This window comes from Cucurbita pepo, chromosome 13, assembly GCF_057944985.1.
Source record: "Cucurbita pepo subsp. pepo isolate OVF chromosome 13, ASM5794498v1, whole genome shotgun sequence".
In the NCBI taxonomy this organism is placed as follows: domain Eukaryota; kingdom Viridiplantae; phylum Streptophyta; class Magnoliopsida; order Cucurbitales; family Cucurbitaceae; genus Cucurbita; species Cucurbita pepo.
In genome coordinates this window covers 3,033,185-3,057,436 of record NC_141810.1, presented here as the reverse complement: position 1 = coordinate 3,057,436, position 24,252 = coordinate 3,033,185, and the positions used below count along the sequence as shown (strand labels likewise).

Sequence of the window (24,252 nt, the reverse complement as noted above, 5' to 3'; positions counted from 1 at the left end):
TTAGCTCTTGTCAAGTTAAAGCCTAGCTAAGGCGAATAATAATTGCATGCCCTTAAAACTAATTTATAATTATTAATATTCTTTTAGCTCTTGTCTAAAAGGGAGTAATTATTCTTCCAGCTTTTGTCAAGTTGAAGTTTTCCAAAGGGATTAATTATTGTATGCCCTTAAAACTAATTTTGAATTTGTAATTGATTATTGATTGTTTAATTAGAAGCTATAATAGTTATTATTTATTATTTAATAATGCATTTTAATTATTAATGTTTTTTTTTTGGAATTAAAATGTACTCGACTCCATTATAGTAAAATAGCATCAATAAACTTCACTTTTAATTCTAGTTTCCAGATTGATTTAAATAACATTCTTATATCTCAATAGTTTTTTAAATTCAATGATTAACTGTTCTCTCTTATGTATAAAAGTTTTTTTAAATTTTTTTTTAAACAAATTTTCTGACTTTGTGATCGAAATTGAACAAAATGAGTTTCAAAATTATAAAAAATTACACGAATCTACTTTATAAATTTTCAAAAGGTTCTAAACTTTGAATAAAATCTTAAAAAATATCCTTGATGTTTAAAAACATGAACTAAAAAATACTTTTGATTTTTAAAAGCGTTCATTAATAATTTTAAAAAGTTTTAAAAGCTTAAAAAATAGTCTTATGGTTAATATAAGTTTCAAATTTTCAAAAAAAAAAAAAAAAAAAAAAAAAAAAAAAAGAATGAAACTTTAAAAAATAATTTGAACAAAAGTGATGTAATTTGTGTGGTGTATAAATGGTTTTCATATTTTTAACCTTTTTTTCAAAATATAATATTAATTAATGATAAAATATACTTTTGAATTTTAAAATTTTGAAAGTGATTTTAAAACATTGAAATTTTAAAAAGAGTTTTTGAAATAAAATACTAACAAATAAATCTATTTTTGAGTTTTTTTTTTAAAATTTACAAGTAAATTTAAATATATTTCAGGGGAGTATAAAATTTATATTTATTAATTTAAGTTAATAAATATACAGATATAAATGATTTATTAGTAATAAAAAAAACGAAAAAATATATATTTTCAGAAGTTATAAAATTTTTATTTTATTTTTAAAGGTTGAAAAGAATTAAAAAGTAGATATTTTTAATGATGACCGACGTCAAAGCCAATGAATAAAAGCTGTGTATACAAAATAGGAAAATGATTGCGTAATTTGTCTGTCTTGCACGTGACATCCAACCTCCCCTAATCTCCAATCCACTTTTCAACTCTCCACCATCCTCACTGCCCGCTCACCCTCCACCACCTGTCCCTCCGCCGCCGCTTCCGCCGTATCCATTCAAATTACCATAATACCCTTCCATTCTCATGCAAAATGCACCGCTTTTACTCCATTTCCCCATTTTGCCCTCCCCCTCCTCACTATCCTCTATTTCAGCTACTGCTTCTGCTTCCGCTCTTCCTTATTTCAGCTCATTAATTCGTAGTCGAGTTACCGCCCCAAACTCCAGGGTTTCTGTTCTTCCAAGAGGAGTTTGTCTTAGGGCAATGCCTTCTACTGGTGGTGGCGACGGCGACGTTAATGGTGGTGCTTTCTCTGGCTTCAGCCTCTCTGAATCCTCGTTCTTGGCCTCCTTAATGCCTAAGAAGGAAATTGCTGCTGATCGCTTCATCGAGGCTAATCCTGAGTTCGATGGCCGTGGTGTTTTGATTGCCATTTTTGGTATTCTCTTGTGTTCTACTTTTGTATTATTGGTTGATTATAGGCTTGTGATATGAACTAGACGATTTGGCTTGATTTGTTTTCCTGTGTTGGATTTGAGATTTGAGATCTTCTTTCTTTTCTTTCTAGCGTTATTCATTCTTGTGTTTCTTTCACTTCCTTCTATGTTGGAGCTTAAGAAACCATTGGATTGATTCTTGTAACTGGACCGGACTGGTTTGGTTATGTGTTGTTATTTCTTGATGTTTCTTCTCAGATAGCGGTGTTGACCCTGCTGCTGCGGGATTGCAAGTGACATCAGATGGAAAGCCTAAAATATTGGATATTCTTGATTGGTATGAAGCGACCTCATATCCTTAATTCTTCTTGTTATTAGTATGGTTGGGATAATTTGTAATGCAACATTTATAAATCTTTTTTGAATATCAGTACGGGAAGCGGCGATGTTGATATCTCGAAGGTGGTGAAGGCCGATGCAGATGGTTGCATAATTGGAGCTTCAGGTTCATGCTTATGATTTTTCTCAACAGCCAATGTTTTTTATTTATCAAAATTTGAACATTTATATTTTCCAGGCCACCTTTTTATAATTTTGCTTGGCTACCCGTAATAAACATTCTTGAAATAAATGTTTGATTTATTTATTTTTTTTCTTTCTAATTGCTTCTTAGCGTTAGTTGCCTAGCCCAACGGCTAAGAGAGGAGGTTCCAAGGATATAGCCTTGGGTTATTTATAAGAGGCTCATTCTTCTAGATTTTTTGTTTGATGTTCTTGCATCAAGTTCCACTATTTTAACTCTTTTAAACAATTTTACTGTTCTTTTTCTTTCTTGTCCCAAGTAGCTGACTGTTACTGTTCTGTTCAACTATTTAACATTTTGGAACTGGAGACTGGATGGAGCATACTTCCTTCTTTCCTCCTTCCTTGCTATTGTTTCTGATCTTTGTTTTCAAACTCTTATCTTACTGATCACTCTGATTAGGGGCTTCTTTGGTTGTCAATTCTTCGTGGAAGAACCCATCTGGTGAATGGCATGTAGGCTACAAATTCGTCTATGAGCTATTTACTGACACATTGATTTCTCGTTTGAAGGTAAGAATATTAGTTTTGCTTGGTTTTGAGTTATACACACAACTTAATCAATTCCCGTTAAATTTTTACATACTGCTGCTGCACAGCGAGAGAGAAAGAAGGAATGGGATGAAAAGAACCAGGAGGAGATTGCCAAGGCTGTCAAGGTTCTTGATGAATTTGATCAGGTTGTTGACCATACGGTCTGCTTATTTTCACCATTTCATGTTAACTTCCATTAAATATTTGTAGTTGGCCTCCAAGCATAAAAATTGAAGTGCTTATACTAGCATTAGTAAGGCTAATGAAGTTCTGCACCCCAAACAGTAGTTTAATCATAAACGTTTTTGATCATTATTCAGTCAGTTGATGAAATTGTTACCTATTAAATATATTTCTTTTTTGTGTGCTTTCATTGCTTTGTTTTACTTCTGTTATTTTCATTTGTTTTTTTTTTTTTTAAAAAACTTTTTTTGGAGAATTTTTCAAATTTTATCGTGTCCCTTAGGGGTTCACCAAAATATTTTGATAGAGGTGGCTTACTAATTTATGTTGAAGTTTTTTAAATACATAGCTGGTTGAAAGGTTTTCTAGTGAGAGGATTCTATCGGCTGCGGATGAATCATCAGAATTGGTTCCATTGCACATTTTCACTGCATGCTATTTTTTTTTTTTTTGTACTTTTGATAAGCTTTTATGACATCCATGTTTCAGAAACACACCAAGGTGGAGGACCCAAATCTGAAAAGGGTACGAGAGGACCTTCAATGCCGAGTTGATATTCTTAAAAAACAAGCTGAGGTAAGTATTTGTTTGGGATAATTTGTGTTATGTTCTGAACTTCTGTCTCATGTGTGATGAACCGTGAAAATGGTGAACAGGTCTATTTTTTACTTTCATAATAAAAAAGTGAAAATGGACATGAAATGAGTAATCCGAACTTGGGCCAAGGGGCAAAGAAAACAATTTTCAAATTTGCGAGAACTTTATTTATACACGCACACACGCAGCTGTGTCTTTCTAGTTGGGGCACCAAATATTTTTTAGAAATCAGGCTAACTTTGTGGTTTGTGTGTGTACGTGCATACATACATACACATATATACCAAATTTAGCCTAATAGATAAAATATTATGAAAATAGTAGCTAATTAATAGATACAAATAGAATATAAATTATGTAAATAAGTAATTATGGTACGTAAGTATAAAACAGTACAGAGAAAAATTGCTATTTTGTTTAATCACTGATTCATAATGAGTGCATAGCTTAATCCAGTGGTTCTTTTTGATTACTGTGAATCAAAATCATTATCGTACATAGCTTAATTTCGAAATTTATCATTAGTGTTTGTTAAACCATGATTATCACTTAAAATAAAATTATACCAATTACCAATATTTAAGTTAATCAATTAATTTTTTTGTCTATATATCAGTTCTTTTATTTTTTTTTTTTCAGAAATGATATATTGTAGTTAGTTTTAGGAAAATACATATTTATAAAAAAAAATTGAATTAAGCTACCAATTTAAATAATGATAAAAAAAGGGGTAAAATACATTTTTATCCCTAATTTCTTGGAATTTGAACTTAGTTTTCTATTTGATTCTTGATTTTTCAGTATTAACACTTTTGGTCCTTGTTATTTGAATTTAGCTTCTATTTGGTTCTTAAAGTTCCAAAGTGATATGTTTGATTTATGATATTTGAATTTGATTTCTAATTGGTTCTTGAAGTTTTGATCCAAGTATCAAAAGTTGAAAAAAAAAAAAAAAATCAAACTCATTTAAAAAATAGATATAAGCAAAGTCTAGTCATACCATGTTAACTGCCAATGATCAGTTCTGCTGGTCACTGTTTTGGTTGGTCTTCCTTTCAAAAGGGAGAGAAAAAATATGGCTCACTTTTGTTAGAGCCTTGGAAATTTCCATGACTTTAGGGAAAGAGAGAAGTGTATTGACAGTTTTTTGATTAATCATCTTTTTTTGCTCTCACTTGGTATTAAATTTCTCTTTACTTTCACAGTTCTAACTTTTATTCTTCTTATGGTCAAACGGAAGTATTTTTTGTAATTTCCTTGGGATAGAGGAGTTGTTTCCCATGTTCTTGTTGTTGTTTTTTATTTGTTAAATTTCAACTCATCAATGAAATGTTTCTTATAAGGAAAACATAGTCTTACATGAAATGAAAGTTCAGAAAATATTGCTTCGTGTCGTATGTGTTTGCACCCCAATTTCTCTCATCTCTTATAATTGTGTTTTGTTATACATTAGTGCTATGATGACAAGGGGCCAATCATTGATGCTGTTGTTTGGCATGATGGAGAAGTATGGAGAGTTGCTCTTGATACACAAAGCCTTGAGGATGAACCTGACTCCGGGAAACTTGCCAACTTTGTACCACTAACAAATTATAAGTGAGTTTTAGATTCAAAGAGAAATTGAACCCTCAAATATCATAAATTAAGGTTGTAAACATTTTCTAAAATTAATTAACTAAATTTATTCATCTTTTGAAAGAGATGCATCTATTTTACGTTACAGCTGTTGCTTATTTTGTGTGAGAGTACAGTTTTGCAATTTGAGTATTTTAGTATTAAGTTTATGGTGACAGGATCGAAAGAAAGTTCGGCGTGTTCAGCAAGTTGGATGCTTGTACATTTGTTGTAAATGTGTATGATGAGGGAAATATCTTAAGTATAGTTACAGATTGCTCCCCTCATGGTACTCATGTTGCTGGTATTGCTTCTGCTTTCCACCCAAAGGTGCAATAGATCTTTACCTTTTTGTCTTTCGAAAAAGAAAGAGTTTAAAGAAGATGTGCATGTCTTTTTTTTATTTTATATTAAATAAATAAATTATTCTGACTTGAATATCTGATTACTGTTAGGAACCCTTGTTGAACGGAGTTGCTCCCGGTGCACAACTGATATCTTGTAAAATTGGAGACACACGTTTAGGGTCAATGGAGACTGGAACCGGGCTGACTCGAGCGTTGATAGCAGCTGTGGAGGTGCCTTACAATACTCTTTTCATTATCATTCTTATAAGATGACTTCATTAACTTTCTTGCAGTTCTGAGTATATTTGTTAATTTGTGAAGGACGGCAAGAAGCTTCTTGTTTTAGTTAATCTTTCTAATTATGGCCACTATTCATGTTATTGCAGCATAAATGTGATCTCATAAATATGAGTTATGGTGAGCCGACATTACTTCCGGACTATGGTCGCTTTATTGACCTTGTAAATGAGGTAACAATTCTAAACAATGATTTAAGCTGACGTGATCTTGTTCTCACCTGTTTTGTTTTTTGTATAATTATATCTTTGGTTCTCCCGTTTCAATGTTTCTATTTTAATGATTATGGATATTATAATTCCTCACCGGATTTTTTTTTTTAAATTTTCTTTTTGTATAATTATAACTTTTGGTTCTCCCGTTTCAATTTTTCAATTTTAATTATTATAGATATTATAAATTTTTAATTGTAGGCAGTAAACAAGTACCGGTTAATATTTGTGAGCAGTGCTGGTAATAGTGGACCAGCTTTGAATACTGTTGGTGCTCCTGGTGGCACGAGTTCAAGCATTATAGGAGTTGGTGCTTATGTTTCTCCATCGATGGCTGCTGGTGCTCATTGTGTGGTTGAAGCTCCCAGTGAAGGGCTTGAATATACTTGGTATTTTTCACTCTGTTTTTTAACATGACATTTAGCTTAGTGACTTTTGATAAAACATGGACTCTAACCGACAAATTATTTAAAATGTATATTTGAAAAATACTTCGAGAGGAAATTTCCCTTTTGGAATTGGGCCGACAGACTCCAATTCACCAAGTGTTATTATACATGTAGGAAAGGCAGGAAAGGGAAGCCAGTAATGTAATTCGTGAGGAGTGAGGGAATATGTTCTGTAATCTTTTGGGCTGTGTGTGGCTGTGATTTTGTGGGTCTGAGTGGATTATGTTAATTAGAATTTTGAATGATGGTTTTATGGGAGACTTTATAAGGGTGTTTATGATGGAGGGTAGTGTTGGATATCCTTTGTAAACTCATACTTTGAGTGCTTTTGGACAGAATAAAAAGATAATAAAAAAATTGACAGTTCACATGTCACTGCTAGACCCATGTTTAATTAGCTCCAAGAAATATCAGCTTCCCAGGCGACTTTTAGTCTTCAACAGTATTTGAACCATTTATGATTGGGAAATGTGGGATGTAGGTCGAGTCGTGGACCAACGGCAGATGGAGATCTTGGTGTTTGTATAAGTGCTCCTGGTGCTGCTGTTGCTCCTGTTCCTACATGGACCCTTCAAAGACGAATGCTTATGAACGGAACCTCTATGGCGTCTCCATCTGCTTGTGGGGGTATTGCATTACTCATTAGTGCAATGAAGGTCTTTCCTTTGATTTATAATGAGCAATCTTTTTATTGTTATTGTTCACATGGCTTTATCTGGTCTTGGTTACTAAGTAATGTCGTCAATGCAGGCTGAGAACATTCCTGTGAGCCCATACCTTGTGAGGAAGGCTCTTGAGAATACTACCATTCCGGTAGGTTGGTTACCAGAAGATAAATTATCCACTGGACAGGGGCTCATGCAAGTTGACAAGTTAGGTTTTGTGCCCTAGCTCGGTCATCTATTTAGTTTGAAATAAATAGGACTATCTATATTTGAAATATTATTTATGATTTTTCAGGGCATATGAATATATAAGGAAGTCCCAGAATGTTCCTTATGTTTGGTATAAAGTGAAGATTAATCAATCTGGAAAATTATGTAAGTTTATGTTGCTCAACTGTCATTTCTCATGTATGTGTCCTGAATTGGTAGTGTTGAGATCTAGATGAAACAAGAGAAGAGCAAAGGTAGAGAGGAATTGCTTTCTGATAATGTATCGTCCTCTTGATAGTTGCACTAAAGTAGGTGTTACTCAACACAATACTGTTTCCTTAACAGTATTATGTAAGATATCTATGCTATCGCATATATTTCTCTTTACTAGGATTAGGGGTACTAGCTTCTCTTATATTTCTTTCGTATATCCGTCTCTTGATTCAATGAAAAAAATATCAATCCCTTAACAAGTATGTTCCATCTTCTTGGCAATGGTATTTGATCCTCTAATTCTTATTTTCAATATCTAAATATGGTTTATATGTCTTAAATTTAGCTCCCACGACACGAGGAATTTACTTAAGAGAGGCTAGTGCCTGCCGTCAAAGTTCTGAGGTGAGGCCATTGATTTGTTTGTACTGCTTTTAAGAAGTAAAATCATACCCAGCTTTTCTCTTTTATGTGCATTAACCATACTATAGAGTGAACATTTATTACTTTCTGGACAAAACTACCTAAAAAATGATGAGTATAACGTTAGATATTTCTGTCATGTGAACTGGATTCTGTCGCCTTTGTGGTTGTTTCCCCTTACCTTTTCAATTTTTAAAAAATACAGTATATAAGCTTCTCATTGTTCGAAGGCAACAAGTGCTGAAAAAAAAGAAGAAGAAAATAGGTCAAATAACACTAGCAAATTTGCTGATAATCGAGGCTGCAAACAAGAACAAATGAAATATCAAAGGCCCTAAGAAAAATGCAAAACCAATAGCCAACAACGATAACCCTTCCGTTGAGCTCTCTGAAAGATGAAATTCTTCAAGCATTTGGATGACTTTCCAAGTGTTTAAAATAAGGGTTTTAAGTGTTAAAAAGAGAGTTTTTTAAGCATTCGGAAAGTCATTTCAAACTAACCATAAAAAACAACCATCTACTCAACTTTTAATTCTCTTCAAAAGCAAGCTCAACATCTGTTGCAAAATTGAAGAAATGAGAAAGATCAGAGGCCCTTGGAAGTTCAAAAAATAGGTAGCGGTGCATCCACCACTTTGTGGCTTGATAATTGGCTAGTTGATGGATCGGTACCTCTCATTTCCTCCATATAATCTCTATTTCTCTTGGTAACAATCTTCTGTTTCAGACTTACGGAAAACAGGTTTTGATTTGTTGGACCTTCAGCTGAGACGGTTTTTTTGAAGGAGGATGAAACTGATGAATAGCCTGAGCTTATAAATAGTTGATCTCAATTCAGCTTTGCTCCTTTCCAGACACCTAGTCGTCGAATCTGGATTCCACTGGCCCCTTTCCACATAATCACTTCCGTTGGACTTGGCAGCATCAAGTATCTCTCTAAACCCTTAGCTTTTGTTATGCGACATGAAGGGACAATTTCCCAAAGAAAATTAAATCTTCCTTTGGGATCTAAGCCACTGGGCAATTAACACATAAGACAATCTTCAGAACTGTATGTCTTGGAATGGAAGGAATACCGTAACTGGCTCAGAATCCCGAAGCCACATTCTCCTCAACTCCAGCTACACTAAAGTTTTCTCGTTTACATGGAATGAAAGGAATCGTTGTAGATATATAATGGAAGGAATACCATAATTGGCTCAGAATCCCGAAGCCACATTCTCATCCACTCCAGCTACGCTAAGGTTTTCTCGTCTAAATGGAATGAAGGGAATCTTACGATAGGTTTTGTGACTGTAGGCCTTTTTGTCATCTCTGGGTGTAAATTTTCCTCTTTTTGATCACAGTTGTTGTTTGGCTTGGGGTTGTTTCTCCTATTGTAATTTCATTTGATCAATGGAATTGGTTCACAAAAATCATATTACTTATTGACCATTCTAACAAAATTTTATTTACTTGTTGTCCAAATTACCAGTAAAACATAATTTTCTTATTTTACTAAAAATTCGATTCGTTTTGGGATGGGAGCGTGGAGTGAATGCTAGAGAGATGAGCTGGGCCGTACTAGGCCTACTCCTCCGCCTCAAACCTAGGAGCCAAATGGGTGTTTGGAGTTTTGCATGGTGTCCCATGCGTTATTCGTTCATCGCTTAATGGGTTATTTTTCATATGGTTCGGTTCTTTTTCTTTCTGGAACATGGGTCTGCTACGCCTAGGCCTTTCTTTTCTTCTCTTTTGCCAGCTTTTTTCTAATTGGTGCAGATATTTCAGATAATTCGGTTTCTTTCCAGAAGTACATGTTATGATACAACAGTCTGTAATTGACTGTTCCTGGCATTAGTTTTTAAATAAGAAAATATTCTTAGACACTACATTTCTTTCCTGAAGTGCATGTTATGATACAGCAGTCTGTAATTGACTGTTTCTGTCATTAGTCCTTTTTTTAACAAGAAAATATTCTTAGACATTGCATTTGAGTGATACTGCATGGAGCAATACTTTGACCACTTCTTTCTTTCCAATTTTAAAATTGATTACTTATAGTTGATATATGAACTTTGTAATGTTTTATCAGTGGACAGTACAAATCGAACCTCAGTTTCATGAAGATGCAAATAACTTAGATGAGTTGGTCCCTTTTGAGGAGTGTATCGCGCTGCATTCCAGTGAGAAAACAGTCGTCACCATTCCTGATTATTTGCTTCTCACACATAATGGACGCAGCTTCAAGTGAGTTAACAATTTTTATATGTTTCCTGTGTATGTGTATCTCTCAACTCTGACACAGCTTGCATCTTGTTTATTTGTGTTCCATTTTTTTTTTTTTTTTTTTTTTGTTTTTAAATTTTCATTTGGTTGGTTTTTTCTGTTACATGGTAATTTGTGGTTATAGGTTATGGCAGCTTACCTAAAATTTTCAATATCTATCTTACGACTTTACCAAAACCAAATATTGGTCAAATGGCCATCGCTTGGGTTTAGTTGAAGTATAGACAGGGAACCCGGCCCAAAACACTACAAAAGAAAAGCCTTATAGCGGTTAATAATCATTAAAAAAATTTGTAATTACAAAAGAATTTACTATGGTTGGAATACCACCACAAGCAACATGTTGCACACTATCACAAAATGAATCAGAAGAGGACTTTCCCTCCAAATGCCATCACAGGGCTATTGGCAGTCCCGATGGGTCTTGACCTTCCCATTGAATACCACCCTTCAAGCACCTCCCTAATAATCCACTCTTCTATGGAGGCAAATAGCCTAATCAAACTCATTTTAAATAAAAGACCAGTCCTTGTAAGGGCGAGAACAATGGAGGGAAGATGTGATCTGACGATTACCCTCGTGAACAAAGGCTGCTACTGAGGGAGGGGGGTGGGTGCAAAGCCCAATTCAAGAACTTCCTTCAGGGCATCTCATAGGTGTTAAAGGCTTCTATAAGCCAAAGATCAAAGGATCATTGTAGATACCATATTTGGTCTGGTTCATTTTTCTGTTTATTTATTTTTATTTTTTCTTCTCTTTTTATTTTGTTTTCTTTTTACTTTATTTATTTGATGTTTGTCAGTTGTTTTTGTTCATAACAAAAATAAAAAGATAACAATAAACAAGAATTTTTAAATGATATTGAAATATCTCCTAATCTCCCTTCCTAACGTCTCTATTCTCTCCTTCACTCTCTCCTTATCTTTATCTCCCGTCTCTCCCACCAATTTCTCCTCCCTCAACTTCCTGTTTTTCCATTCCGCCCAATCCCCTCCCACGATGTCATCTTCTCTTTCTAATTCATTTTTGTTAACCATACTATAGCCTTTTCCTTCTCCCGCGCTCGGCACGTAACTTAATTTTTGTTAATCTACTTATGATAACAAAAAAGTGTTTATTTCTAATTCCGAATATGTAAATTACCTTTCTTCATTTCCTGCTAAGATGTTTTTGTTTCTATCTAACAGATGATAAAGCACTTAAAACGTTAAGTCTACTTTTTACCACCAATGGTGATTTGTTCATAACGGACTGAAATTTTACTTGTTCTTTTCAGCGTAGTGGTTGATCCTTCAAATCTTAGTGATGGCCTGCACTACTATGAACTCTATGGCGTTGATTGCAAGGCTCCATGGCGAGGCCCTCTTTTCAGGATCCCAGTAACTATAACAAAGCCAGTAGTTGTGGTGGATCGCCCCCCAATAGTTTCTTTTCCAAGAATGTCGTTTCTACCAGGTTCATTTTGCCAACAACAATCATTTATTACTTTTATTAAATAGTAAACTCTCCTATAAGAGGATTATTTATTTGGAATTTGTTTGTCTTTTCATTAATATGCCACCTCAGGCCATATAGAACGGAGATTTATAGAGGTACCACGTGGTACTAGTTGGGTTGAAGCAACAATACAAACAACAGGATTTGACACAACGAGGAAATTTTTTATTGACACTGTCCAGGTATGTGGAGCCACTATATCCATTGTATCCAGGTTATCTATGTATTCAAAATGTATGAGAATATCTTCATTTTCCAGATTTTGCCCTTGAAGAGGCCTTTGAAGTGGGAAAGTGTGGTAACTTTCTCGTCTCCTGCTTCCAAAAGTTTTTGTTTTCCTGTTGTGGGTGGCCAGACTATGGAACTAGCAATTGCTCAATTTTGGTCAAGTGGCATTGGAAGTAGGGAATCATCACTCGTTGATTTTGAGGTGTGAGTTTGTATTAATATCTAATCACAAATTTTAGTTTGATTTTCTTGGTTGAACTATTTGTATGATTTCTTGAATGATAAAACACGAAAGTAATGCGGCTGAATTTTAATGCTTCTAGTTCAAGCTATCAATTTTTTTTTTTTTTTTTTTTTTTCATATTCATTTATAGTTTTTCTCGTATTTCATTCTTCATGAAGAAAAAAGTAAAACTAAGACTGGAAAATCTACTTTTCCTACTAAGGAATCAAATCTTCTCAATTTCATTTACCATTGCTATAAACAAATTGGAAGAAGTTTTATTGATAATAATCTACCCGTTTTATTACAAATAAGCATTAGTATTTATACTAGTGTAAGCTAACCGAAGCCTAACTAATAAGCTGAACCATCTAACGGCTAGCTTATCTAAAGACTAATGGTTAGTTTGACTTTTAACCAACCCAATAACTCTTTACAGATTGACAACCTTCATCGATCATGCAATTCTGTTTTCTGGTCTTGTTGGAAACATTCATCATGTGATTGTATTCTGCAATTTATATCTAATAATTTGAATTTTTATTCCTAACCGTTAAAAAAGAAAAGAAAAAAAATCTTAACCAATCTAAAAGGGGAACTTATTTGGGAAATTAACAATGAACTTCTGCAATTTTTAGGTAACATTTCATGGGATTAGTACCAATAAAGATGAAATAGTGCTTGATGGAAGTGAAGCACCCGTTAGAATTGATGCTGAAGCTTTGTTGGCATCGGAAAAACTTACTCCTGCGGCCATCCTGAACAAGGTGAGGGAACGAAGTGATTATGATAGGTATATTTTGTTTCTCTAATTACCCTATGTTGGTTATAATCTTCTTCCTCTTCATTCTAATTTGCAGGTAAAAGTTCCATATCGGCCATGTGAAGTCAAACTTTGCACACTGCCTACAGATCGTGACAGATTGCCATGTGGAAAACAGATTTTATCACTAACTCTAACGTGAGTTAACAGGGGTGCTTTATTACTTCTTTATTAAGGAAATTTCTGGTCTCAGATAAAATTCATGCACTTTTTCTGATTTTGTAGTTACAAGTTCAAACTAGAAGATGCTGCCGAAGTGAAACCTTCTATTCCATTGTTTAATGACCGGATATATGACAACAAATTTGAGTCTCAGTTTTATATGATCTCTGATGCAAATAAGGTACTTTCTACTTCGACTTCATTTTCGTTGTTACTTAAAATATCAAATTGTTTATGGAGGCCATTTGATCCAAGGAGAAAAAAATCATTCTTGTGGAAGTTCGGCTCAGTCCACAAGAAAGTTGGATTTATTCCACATTTGGGTCATTATATTTAGTGCTGACAGCTTAGCCCACAATAATACTTGAGATAGTTTGGCTTACTCCATACTCATATATTTTGAGGTATGTTAATTAATATCAAATCTCGGCATGTTAATTAATATCAAATCTCAAAGCGTTGCCATGAGAGGTAATTGCATTTCAATTTGGCGTTGGAAGGTTTTACACGTAGCTTGAGATTGGAGAATGACAAATTTTGATGGAATGACCAGATTACAACTAATGTAATTGTACGTTTGGAACCACAAGAATTTTGAGGGAAAAAAAAAATTGTTACATTTTTTCTATTTTTTTCTTTCTGATAGGAAACAAAACAATTTCATTGTTAAAATCAAATTACAAAAGGGGGACATATTCTAAGGATTACAAATTTTTTTTTTCCAATGTGCTATAAGATGAGTTAAACCATAACCACAAAAAGGAGGAACCAATTTACACCAGGTGAGAGCTGTATAAATAACCAAAGAGATAAAAAATTCAAAGTCCTGATTGGTATCAGAAAAGATGCACAAATTCCTGTCAAGCCAATGTGTCTAAAGAAAACTGCTGGTGATATGCCATAGAGTCTCTCTCTTTCTTGAAAGGATGTCCAAGAAGGATAGTATGCGAAACTGAGAGAATGTCATTGGGTAGAGAAACCAACCAAGCAAAAGCCTTGAAAATGAAATTCCAAAAAGTCGCTGCGAACGAACATGTAATGAAAAGGTGGCTGTGAGTTTTGGGGCCATTTTTGCATGTAATACGGCAACTGGTAAATAAGGAATGCTCGGTGACTTGCGTTGGAGCTTATCATGAGTATTCAAACAAGAATAACTAAGTTCCCATAAGAAAAACTAAACTTCTTTAGGACAGTGACCCTTCCATATCTTGTTATATAAAACTTCTCCACCTTGAGAAACTGAGGAAGAAAGGTTTCTGGATAGTGATTTAGAAGTGAAACTCTTGTTGTCGAGATTCCAAATTCAATAATAATCCTCCTTGTCATCCAGCATATTCTGTGAAAGGACGTTATATAAGCTGGCCCATTTCTCAATTTCAGATTCATAAGCCATAGATTCCAGTAAGACGAATCAGCAGACCAAAATTCTGCAATGGATGCGTCTGTTTTGAGTGAAAGATCTATTTTTCTGTTGTATACCAATGATACCCAAAAAAATCCCTTCATCAATAGGCAGGGATGACCCTGTCCCATTTAATGGAGTACCATCCTAATTTCTCCTTGCTTCCTTTCCAAAGAAAATTTTGAAACAAGCGCTCAATCATACAAGAAATTTTAACCAATGAGAAAAAAAGTATTACAAAATAAAATAAAATAAATGTGAGGAAAAAAAATCAATTTATACTTCTTAACTTTGAGAATTGTACATATATAATTGTATGCCTTTAAGGCCTACACTTTCATAAATGAAATAGTTTAGACTCTCTGTTGGAGTTCAATTTTAAAACTATCAACGTATAATAATAGTGTACAAGGCTTTCTTAAATGCAGGAATTGACATTATTAGAGAAATGTTGGAATCAAATAAATAGTAGTTGTTTTTCATTAATATGAGTGGTTTTTTCATCTTATCTTCATTATTTTTCTTCATTTATTTAAAAAAAAGTTCTTGATACTATAGTAGGATTTTTTTTAAACTAATAATTTTAGGGTTTAAATTCAGTTGATTTAAAATAGAATCAAGTGAATTGGTTATAAATCACTAATAAAAGGTTTAAATTGACTCACTTATCAAAGTTTTGGGTTTAAATGGATTCAATTAGTAGTTTTGAGTTTTAGTTGATTCAACTCCCAATGTTTGAAGTATAAAATGATTTTTTCCCTAAATATAAACACCTAATACATGGCTAGAGTTACAAAATATTAAGGAAATCTAATCGAACCAAATTTTAACCTAATACATGGCTAGTATTACAAAAATATGAAGGAAATCTAATTGAACCAAAATTTTAATAGGAATAAGTATTGGTTAACTTCCACAAAAAGAGAGAAATATAGATATCGAATTGGGATTGGCTTACAATTTCTCTCTTACTTTTATCATCTCACTTTCTTTTTTCATTTATTTTGTGTGTAGCGTATTTATTCAACTGGTGATGCATACCCAAAGTTTAAAAAACTTCCCAAGGGAGAATACAATTTACAGCTGCATATAAGGTATGAGCCCCTTTCATGGTATTATTATTTTGTACCTTTGAGCTTTGCACTCAGCTCTTTGTTCCTTTGTTCCTGATAAGTTTCAGCAAAGATCATGGCGCAGTTTTGTTCTCTTTGATAATTCTCTGAACAATACTAGCTTTGTATTTCTCAAGTTTTCATAGTTTGTATTGTCTTATAATTTGATGGACTATGTATCTACACTTGAAAATAAAGTTCATATTGTCATATGATTTAATGGACTTATGTATCTATGCTTGCGAATAAAGTGGGAAGATCAATGCACAAAGTTGTGCAAAAGAACGTATTTTAAAGGTCTGTTTGGAATGACTTTTTGTAAGTGTTTATAAACAATTTTTTAACTCAGAAACGCCTCTTTTAAGCACTTGAAAGTTCGTTCCAAAGGGACTCTAAGAAAGTGGCTTCGATGCTCTACATCAAGTTGGTCATACATGCTGATTAAATCGTAGGTCTTTAGGAAGTATTGCTGGTTTCTAGATTGGTTTTCAGATTGTTCTGTTGAAGTGCAAAGTGTTTTAAAGCTGAAGTAATAATATATCAATGAAATTAACTCCTATAAAAAAATATTTCACTAAAAACGTATCAAGTTTAGTCAATTAAGGATATTTGAACTTAAAAGATACAGAAGGATTTAGTTGGCTATGACAGGGGAAGATGTCATTCTAATACTTCAGAAATGATCAATGTATAAGGATTAAAGTCGAGAATCTCTATTTTTTCCTCCTCTTTTTTTTTTTTTTTTTTTTTTTTTTTTTTTTTTTCTGGAGCCATGTCCAAGCGTTGTCTGAAATTAGTCAAACATATTTAATTTGGACAAATTTATTACCATTGTACAAGGAAGTTTTTTGGAAGTGTACTTGTTCAATTAATATATGGGTTAACCTTTGTTAAGAACGCCAACTTACATACGGAGAAATTTGCTATCTTCTCAAATTTGTGTCGTTGATCTTTACAGCTTAGAATTTGCTCATGGTCCAGACATGTTCTAACGTAGTCTACAGTGTTCTCAATCTACAATGTTCTCGATCTCTTAGAATCTCCTTTGATTTCCAGGCACGAGGACGTGCAATGTCTGGAAAAAATGAAGCAGTTGGTGGTGTTTATAGAAAGAAAATTGGACGAGAAGGTAACATCTTAGAAATTTTGAGAGCTTTTTGTTTGTGTAGATTCCACAACTTGCTTTCTTGATTTTCTCTTAGATGGTTGTCTGATCTAATTGCCTGTATAGGAAGCAGAGAAATTTCCATTAGAACTTCCCATATGAGTATGATTTTACTTATTATTTACACGTGCCTTTTGATATCTTTTTCCCACTCTTTTTTTCTTTTTTTCTTTTTTTTTGGGGGTGGGGGGACTGCTATTGTTTGTCATCAGATTTAACAATCGTCTGTGCTTTTTGAGCTTCTTCCGCATTTTAGTCCACAATAACTCTTGGCTCGTATTATTAGTATATTGGCCTATTGTGCAATCTTGTTGATGATAATAATGTCAATGGAAATTTTACTTAAATGCTAACCTTCATTCTTACTTGATTTGATATAGGATTCCATTAAATTGAGCTTTTTCTCTCTACCTGATGGTCCTATGATGGGGAATGGTGCTTACAAATCCTCAGTTTTAGTTCCTGGGTATGCTGTTGTGAAAACTTTCCCTTTTGTTCAATAGCTCTGTTCAAGACTCAATTTGGTTCATTTTCTTTGGTAGGAAAAAAGAAGCATTCTATTTGGGCCCACCATCAAAAGATAAGTTTCCCAAGGTATTATAATATTCTTTCTTTCATTATTTTCAAATAAGCATTTAATACTTCACATACAGTGTATCAAGTTGGCTGCCTAGAATCACTGAAAGGAGGCCTTGTATGAAAGATTTTATTTTTGGCAGCATTATTTTCAAATAAGCATTTCATTGAGAGCTTACGTACAGGAGGAAAATTCCAAATATAGAAGACAACAAATGGCTTATTTGTGATCTATTTCCTTCTAATTCTTGCTACTTCCTGCTACTACAATTTCTGGATTTGTAAAATATTTGTTGATTTATTTCAGAATTCTCCTCATGGGTCGGTTCTGTCGGGAGCTATCTCATATGCAAAGCTAGGAATTTTTAGTTCAAATGTTAAGGAAAATTCACGGAAGATGCCTGTATATTATCAACTCTCCTTCATAGTGCCACCAACTAAGGTTGTTTACTTTACCTTAGCATGTTTACCCCTTCAATCAAATACTAAGATGTAAGCAAAAATGATTTTTTCCTTGTACTTTCTGGCAGCCCGATGAAGACAAGGGTAAAGGTTCTTCTCCAGCCTTGACAAAGACAATTTCCGAGCGTCTGATGGAAGAGGTATGTGAAGGATTATATAGCACTATAATCTGTCATAAATGTTCTACCACTAGATTCCAGATTAATGCTCTCCTCATTTGTGGGGGTGAGGTTAGGGGATGCTGTATGATATTAATTGTAATCCTCTATTAAATTATCGAAGCATATATCTAAAGTTTTTAGGTATCCATTCACGAATATCTTTTTTTATTGATTAGCGAAAGAAGTAAAATTCACCCTTCTTTCTTTAATCTCTTGATAGTAATTACCTTGTCGTGTTTCCTTGCATGTAGGCAGTTTTTGGTTACAATAATGTTCTTTTTTCCTGTTTTTATAAGTAGGAGACTTCCTTTCTGTTGTGATGTGTAAAAATTGCTCGTTTAATTCCATCTAAGCACAGACACGTCGGACCGGAATGAAAAGGGGTTAGTTTTTTCCTGCAAAACCGAATGACCTGACTTCCACGGAAAAATAAACCAACCTGGCCTGAGTTTGAAATGAGCTGGGGTCAAGTTTGGTCAACTCTCTCTTTTTCCTTTTTCCATCTCTTGCCTCCACTTTGATCTCCCTCCCTCTCTCTCAATTCCTCTTCAAGCTAGTTTTTTTATTCTGCAACCAGTTTTCATTTCTGTCACTCTTATTTTTCTCAATCTTTTGATCCGTCTTTCAAAGTTCATCAAACTCCCAAAAAAAGAAGTGATGAGGAAGAAGAAGAAGAAGAAGAACCCACTAATCTGTCCTCACTTCCCTTCTAAAACCATATTTCTCACTGGCCCAACACATCTTATCTGGATAAAAATGCCCAGCATCGAGAACAAGAAGGAACGAGAGAGAGAGAGAGAGAGAGAGAGAGAGAAAGAGAGACTGGGGCAAGAAGAAAATCTTCCTGTTAACAGTTCAAATCTTACATCATGCCCTTTTAACAGTTCTTACCGAGAGAAACAAACAAAAATTTTGATGGAAGCTGGGAATCGACAGCAGAAGGAGTTGACACGACTGAGTAGTCGACTGAAGGTAATGCTGCTGGGTAATCAACAGTGGATGGAGTCGATGTGGTTGGGTAATCAATGGTGAAAGGAGTCAACGGCGGCTGGTTGTTACCGAAGGGAGCAACAGTGGCTCGTTGTTGCTAAAGGGAGGGAGCAACGATGGAAAGAGATTAAGTGTGAGAGAGAGAACAAAAGCTGAAGTAACACAAAAGGGAAGGAATGGCGTTGCAAACCCTAAAATTGCAATTGAGTCAATGCGGTTCAGTTCGGTCTTAATAGCTTAAAAAGTTGATTAAACCTAATCGGTTTGGTTTGGTTCCTTTCTCCTCTAATGTCCGACATGAAAAAAACATGTCTAGTATATTTTGTTATTTTTTCTTTCGGACGTGTATGGGAGGGACACACCTTGGACACACTTGGATATACAATCAGAATCCATTCTGGAAAAGATTAAAAGCCAAGCTCCTTAGGTTTCTTCTTATTACTATTATTGTATACATGTACTCCATTTTGCCCATAAAAAGTTGTCCCCCTGTCCGTGTTCTATGCTTCTTATATCTCCCTTTTGAATTCCTTAAATTCCTGGACTATTTGCTTTGGAGATTGCTGATAATTTAATCAACTTCTTAAAGTACTTGGTGCATTTTATCCTTTTCTTGGTCAGGTCCGTGATGCGAAGATCAAAGTACTTTCAAGCCTAAAACCAGAAAAAACTGAAGATTTTGCAGAATGGAAGAAGTTGTGCTCATCCCTCAAGGTTCAAGCATGTTTTTTTCAGTGTTATTGAATTAATATTTTCTGAATGGAATTCTTATGTGTTTTTTTGTGTTTTCTGTTCGAAATTATGCATGTCTATTGTCAAAAAAGTCTAGTGAAAGTTTATAGGATGTTGATTTCCCTAATCCCTTTTGAGAAGGCCTTTTATGTAGTTTCTCTCTCTAATAGTATATCTTTAGACATTTCTAATTCTTACCCGATTGTGAAAATGCATCTATTTCCTTCCATTTTATTAGCAACCACCTTTTCAGTTCCCTCTTTTTTAATTTTTCTCTAGCGGTTAAAGAGTTCTAAACATATATTGTACTCCCTCGACAATAATTTTGTTTACTTCTTTCCTTCAAAATTTTCTTGTACTCATTTTCAGCATAGTTCCCCGCCAGATTTCCCTAGTATAGCTTAACTATGTTTTTTTTCCTTCTTTTCAAATATGTGTAGATGTTACACTTTTAAAAATTGTATTGTGAATTATGATTCATTGATTGTAATTTTTATTTTTAAGCATATTCCAAGATTTATGATTAATATATGTTGATAATTTAAATTACATTTATTATAAATTATTTATTTTCTATAGCCCACGTTTTAACACATTGATTTTAGATTGTAAATTTGTAGACAAAATTTTAAATTATTACCTTATTTTTATTTTTATTTATCATAATTTGATCATGATTTTTATAGGTTTTATCAGAAAAAAGGTAGAAATATTGTTGGTAAATAAGTTCAATTTTTAAAACAGAAAACTAGAAATAGAAAATGCTGTCCAGTGGGGTCTTACTTTATCTTCAGTTAAACTAATTGAATGTTGAATTTGGAGTTTTCATACTTTCTTTCTGCATTTTTGCAGAATCTTGTGGTTTCCATAACTGCTATCGGTTTAACTTTCAAGTTAGTTTGTTTGTCTATATTATCTTTTTAATGAGAAACCAAACTTTTATCATAGAAAAATGAAAGAATATAAAAAGGAAAGCCCAGGACAATTAGGAGCTAGAATAAAAGCAAAATATATATATATATATATATATATATGTCCAGCACAAAAAGGTAATGTTTGTCTAGTGTCTATTATCGACATAACTATGGTTGTCTTATTCGTTATGAATCATCTTTTGCAATGGTTTAGCTTGGATTTATCCTACAGGACACGCTGTCAAGGATCATTATTTAAAATATTCGTGTAGATTTATTAATCTGGTTGGATTTCTACATATTTATTGCTAACATCATGACCCTCATTATTGTTTTATTTTCTTTTCCTAGAGTGAATATCCAAAATACACTCCGCTGCTTGCAAAAGTATTGGAAGGTTTGGTTTCTCAGAGAAATGTTGAGGATAGAGACTGCCATGCGGAAGAGGTAAGTCGAACACAATAATATCATCAGGATCTTAAGAAGAAAAAAAAGAAAAAAAAGTTCATCCGGAAAGTTAACTGAAGTCATTGTCATCTCTGTTATATTGGCTGGCAACTACTATTCACCATCTTGATAAATTTCCAAACCAATCCCTTGAGGTGTTGCTCTGATCTATAAAATACCTCATAATAGATCCACAATTTAATGCCTTTTTCATACTAATATATAGTATAAATATAAGTAAAAGATTGAAATACATTTACAAGAGTCATGACTGATGTATCATCACTAAGGAATCTCAACTAGAATACAAAAGAAAATAGTACAAATAATATTTTAAGGACATGGTCTTACACACGAGTGGTTTTCATAGGTCATTGATGCTGCAAACGAGGTAGTTGAGAGCATAGACAAAGATGAGTTGGCCAAATATTTTGCACTGAAAAATGATCCTGAAGATGAAGACGTGGAGGTAAAAACACTATTACTGCCATGGTTTTGATTCTTATAAGTCGTTTGATTCTTGTAAAGCCGGAGTATGTAGGTTTTCTGTTGAGCTTCTTAAATTAATCGCCACTATCTTCTTTTCTCTCAATCACAGAAACTTAGGAAGAAGATGGAGGTTACCCGGGATCAATTGGCAGAGGCACTATACCAGAAAGGGCTTGCGTTGGCAGAATTGGAGTCTTTAAAGGTTTGAAATTTTGGTTACACAACGTTCTTTTCATTATATCTTTGATTTGGAAACATGATCATTACATATGTTCTTCTTTTAGAATGAAAATTTAACTCAACCATTTGTATAAAACCATGGCTGGATTAGATATTTTCTGAAATGGACAATAAAACAATTCTATTTGTGACAGACCAAGGTTGAGAATGCTTCGACACTTGCTCCAAAAGACGCAATAGATGCTGGGCAATCTGAGGATTCTTTTGAAGAGAATTTCAAAGAACTGAAGAAATGGGTAGATTTTAAGACCTCTAAGTTCGGAACTCTTGCAGTGTTGCGCGAAAAACGCCGTGGAAGGCTAGGTGCAGCTCTGAAGGTATTTCCTTTAGCTATTTTCCAGTTTCTATTTTTTATTTTGGTTACTTCACATTTATATTATGCGGCTTTCCGTTTCGGGCTTTCCCTTATGGTTTTTAAAATGCGTATGCTAGAGAAAGATTTTCACACCCTTATAAAGAATGTTTTGTCCTCCTCTCCAACCGATCTGGGGTCTCACTTAATATCCGCCTAAACGAGGACTCAACTATCTTATTTGGCTTTTGATCTTACTGAACTTTCACTCCTGTAAAAGCATGGTTTTACTACCCTCAATCATTTATGTTGAACTTCTCTCTGATTTGGCAGATACTTTCGTTCTAGCTTTGAGAAATTTATATTTATCTCTTTATTTTAACTCAGTTTGAAAATTTTTATATGGTATTGTGTCATTCCACATTGCCAAATCCAAGGATTATTCCGGCCAAAGTACATTGAAAATTCTGTCCTTTCCATCAAAACGCTTCAATAATTTCACATTGTACAGACAATTTGTGTGACAATTGTATGGACAGTTTTTTTTTTTTTTTTTTTTTGGTGAGATCCCACATCGGTTAAAGAACGAGTGTCAATGAGGATGTTGGACCCCAAAAGAGGGTAGATTGTGAGATCTTACATCGGTTGGAAAAGAGAACGAAACATTCTTTATAAGGGTGTGAAAATCTCCCCTAGCAGACGTGTTTTAAAATCCTTAAGGAAAAGCCTGAGAGAGGAAGCCCAAAGATGACAATATCTGCTAGCAGTGGGTTTGGGCTATTACAAATGGTATCAAAGACAGACACGGGGCGGTGTGCCAGTGAGGACGCTGAGCCCCAAAAGGAGGTGGACACCAGGCGGTGTGCCAGCAAAGACATTGGGCTCCGAAGGGGAGTGGATTGTGAGATCCCACATCGATTAGAGAGAGAAATGAGTGACAGCGAAGATTCTGGGCCCCGAAGGGGGGGTGAATTGTGAGATCCCACATCAGTTGAAGAGAGGAACGAAGCATTCTTTATAAGGATGTGTAAACCTCTCCTTAATAGATGCGTTTTAAAAACCTTGAGAGAAAGACCGAAGAGGAAAACCCAAATAAGACAATATCTGCTAGCGGTGGGCTTGGGTTGTTACAGTGTCACGTTAATTTGTTTTCACTATTTACTCACGATTCAGCTGAGATGGTCGAGTCTCTCTCTCTCTCACGGTCATGTTTTCCCCTTTTGACGAATAGGGTTCTTGAATTTCTAGTGATGTTAAATTTATTTATCTTGCTACCACAGGTAGTTAATGATGTTATTGAAAACGATGGAGATACTCCGAAGAAGAAACTCTACGAACTGAAGCTGTCTTTGCTCGAGGAGATCGGTTGGTCTCATTTGGTATCATATGAAAAGCAATGGATGCATGTACGCTTTCCCACAACCCTGCCTCTATTTTAAAAGTTTTGTCCAATTTTATGTACTTTCATCACCCAAATAAATGTATGGTACTCCATATCTTTTGTTGTATTGCTCTGATGATTGGGATGGGAAACTTTACAATAAGACTAGACTTTCTCAGTGTTTTTTTTTTTTTTTTTTTTTTTTTTAAAACAAGTTTATGGTGGGGCCCTTCAAAACAACAAATGGCATAAATATTCATTTTGAACATTCATGAAATGGCATAAATGTTATATAAGATGTGTATGATACCATCATGTAATCAAATTGGATATTAAATTTGGCATAAATTAATTCTCTCTTATTTATTCATTTATTTCTATATCAACTTTTGGAAGAGAAAAAAATATACATTGAAAAGGAAAAAAAAAAACACTTTTAATTTGTTTTGACCAGGGGTGTTCATATGCTTCAATACCCAAAATCATAAAGGTTGTGTTTGGTTAGTTTATGTTTCGGTTTGAGCTGGGTTGAATTTTTTAAAAACAAAAAATTTGGTTCGATTTGCGGATTGACAATTTTTTTTGTTTGAATAGGGTTATAACCCAATTTAATCATTTAAAAAGATTAATAATATTTAATGTTTAT

General features: G+C 34.0%; 1 protein-coding gene across 1 annotated transcript; it reads left to right on the top strand.

The window, feature by feature from the left end:
* The first annotated feature begins 1,227 nt into the window (after positions 1-1,227).
* On the top strand, positions 1,228-23,730 carry TPP2 (tripeptidyl peptidase ii). Its single transcript, XM_023694493.2, has 34 exons — positions 1,228-1,718; positions 1,975-2,053; positions 2,148-2,221; positions 2,702-2,811; positions 2,898-2,978; positions 3,505-3,591; positions 5,066-5,208; positions 5,406-5,556; positions 5,682-5,804; positions 5,960-6,043; positions 6,284-6,471; positions 7,013-7,187; positions 7,282-7,403; positions 7,492-7,571; positions 7,966-8,024; positions 10,117-10,271; positions 11,587-11,765; positions 11,877-11,989; positions 12,067-12,237; positions 12,897-13,025; positions 13,119-13,219; positions 13,307-13,424; positions 15,660-15,739; positions 16,814-16,886; positions 17,303-17,388; positions 17,465-17,516; positions 17,806-17,940; positions 18,029-18,100; positions 19,733-19,825; positions 21,109-21,204; positions 21,575-21,673; positions 21,803-21,895; positions 22,068-22,250; positions 23,506-23,730. Exons 1-34 carry the CDS (start codon positions 1,364-1,366, stop codon positions 23,662-23,664), a joined length of 4,098 nt encoding a protein of 1,365 aa, XP_023550261.2. The 5' UTR covers positions 1,228-1,363; the 3' UTR covers positions 23,665-23,730.
* The last annotated feature ends 522 nt before the right edge of the window (positions 23,731-24,252 follow it).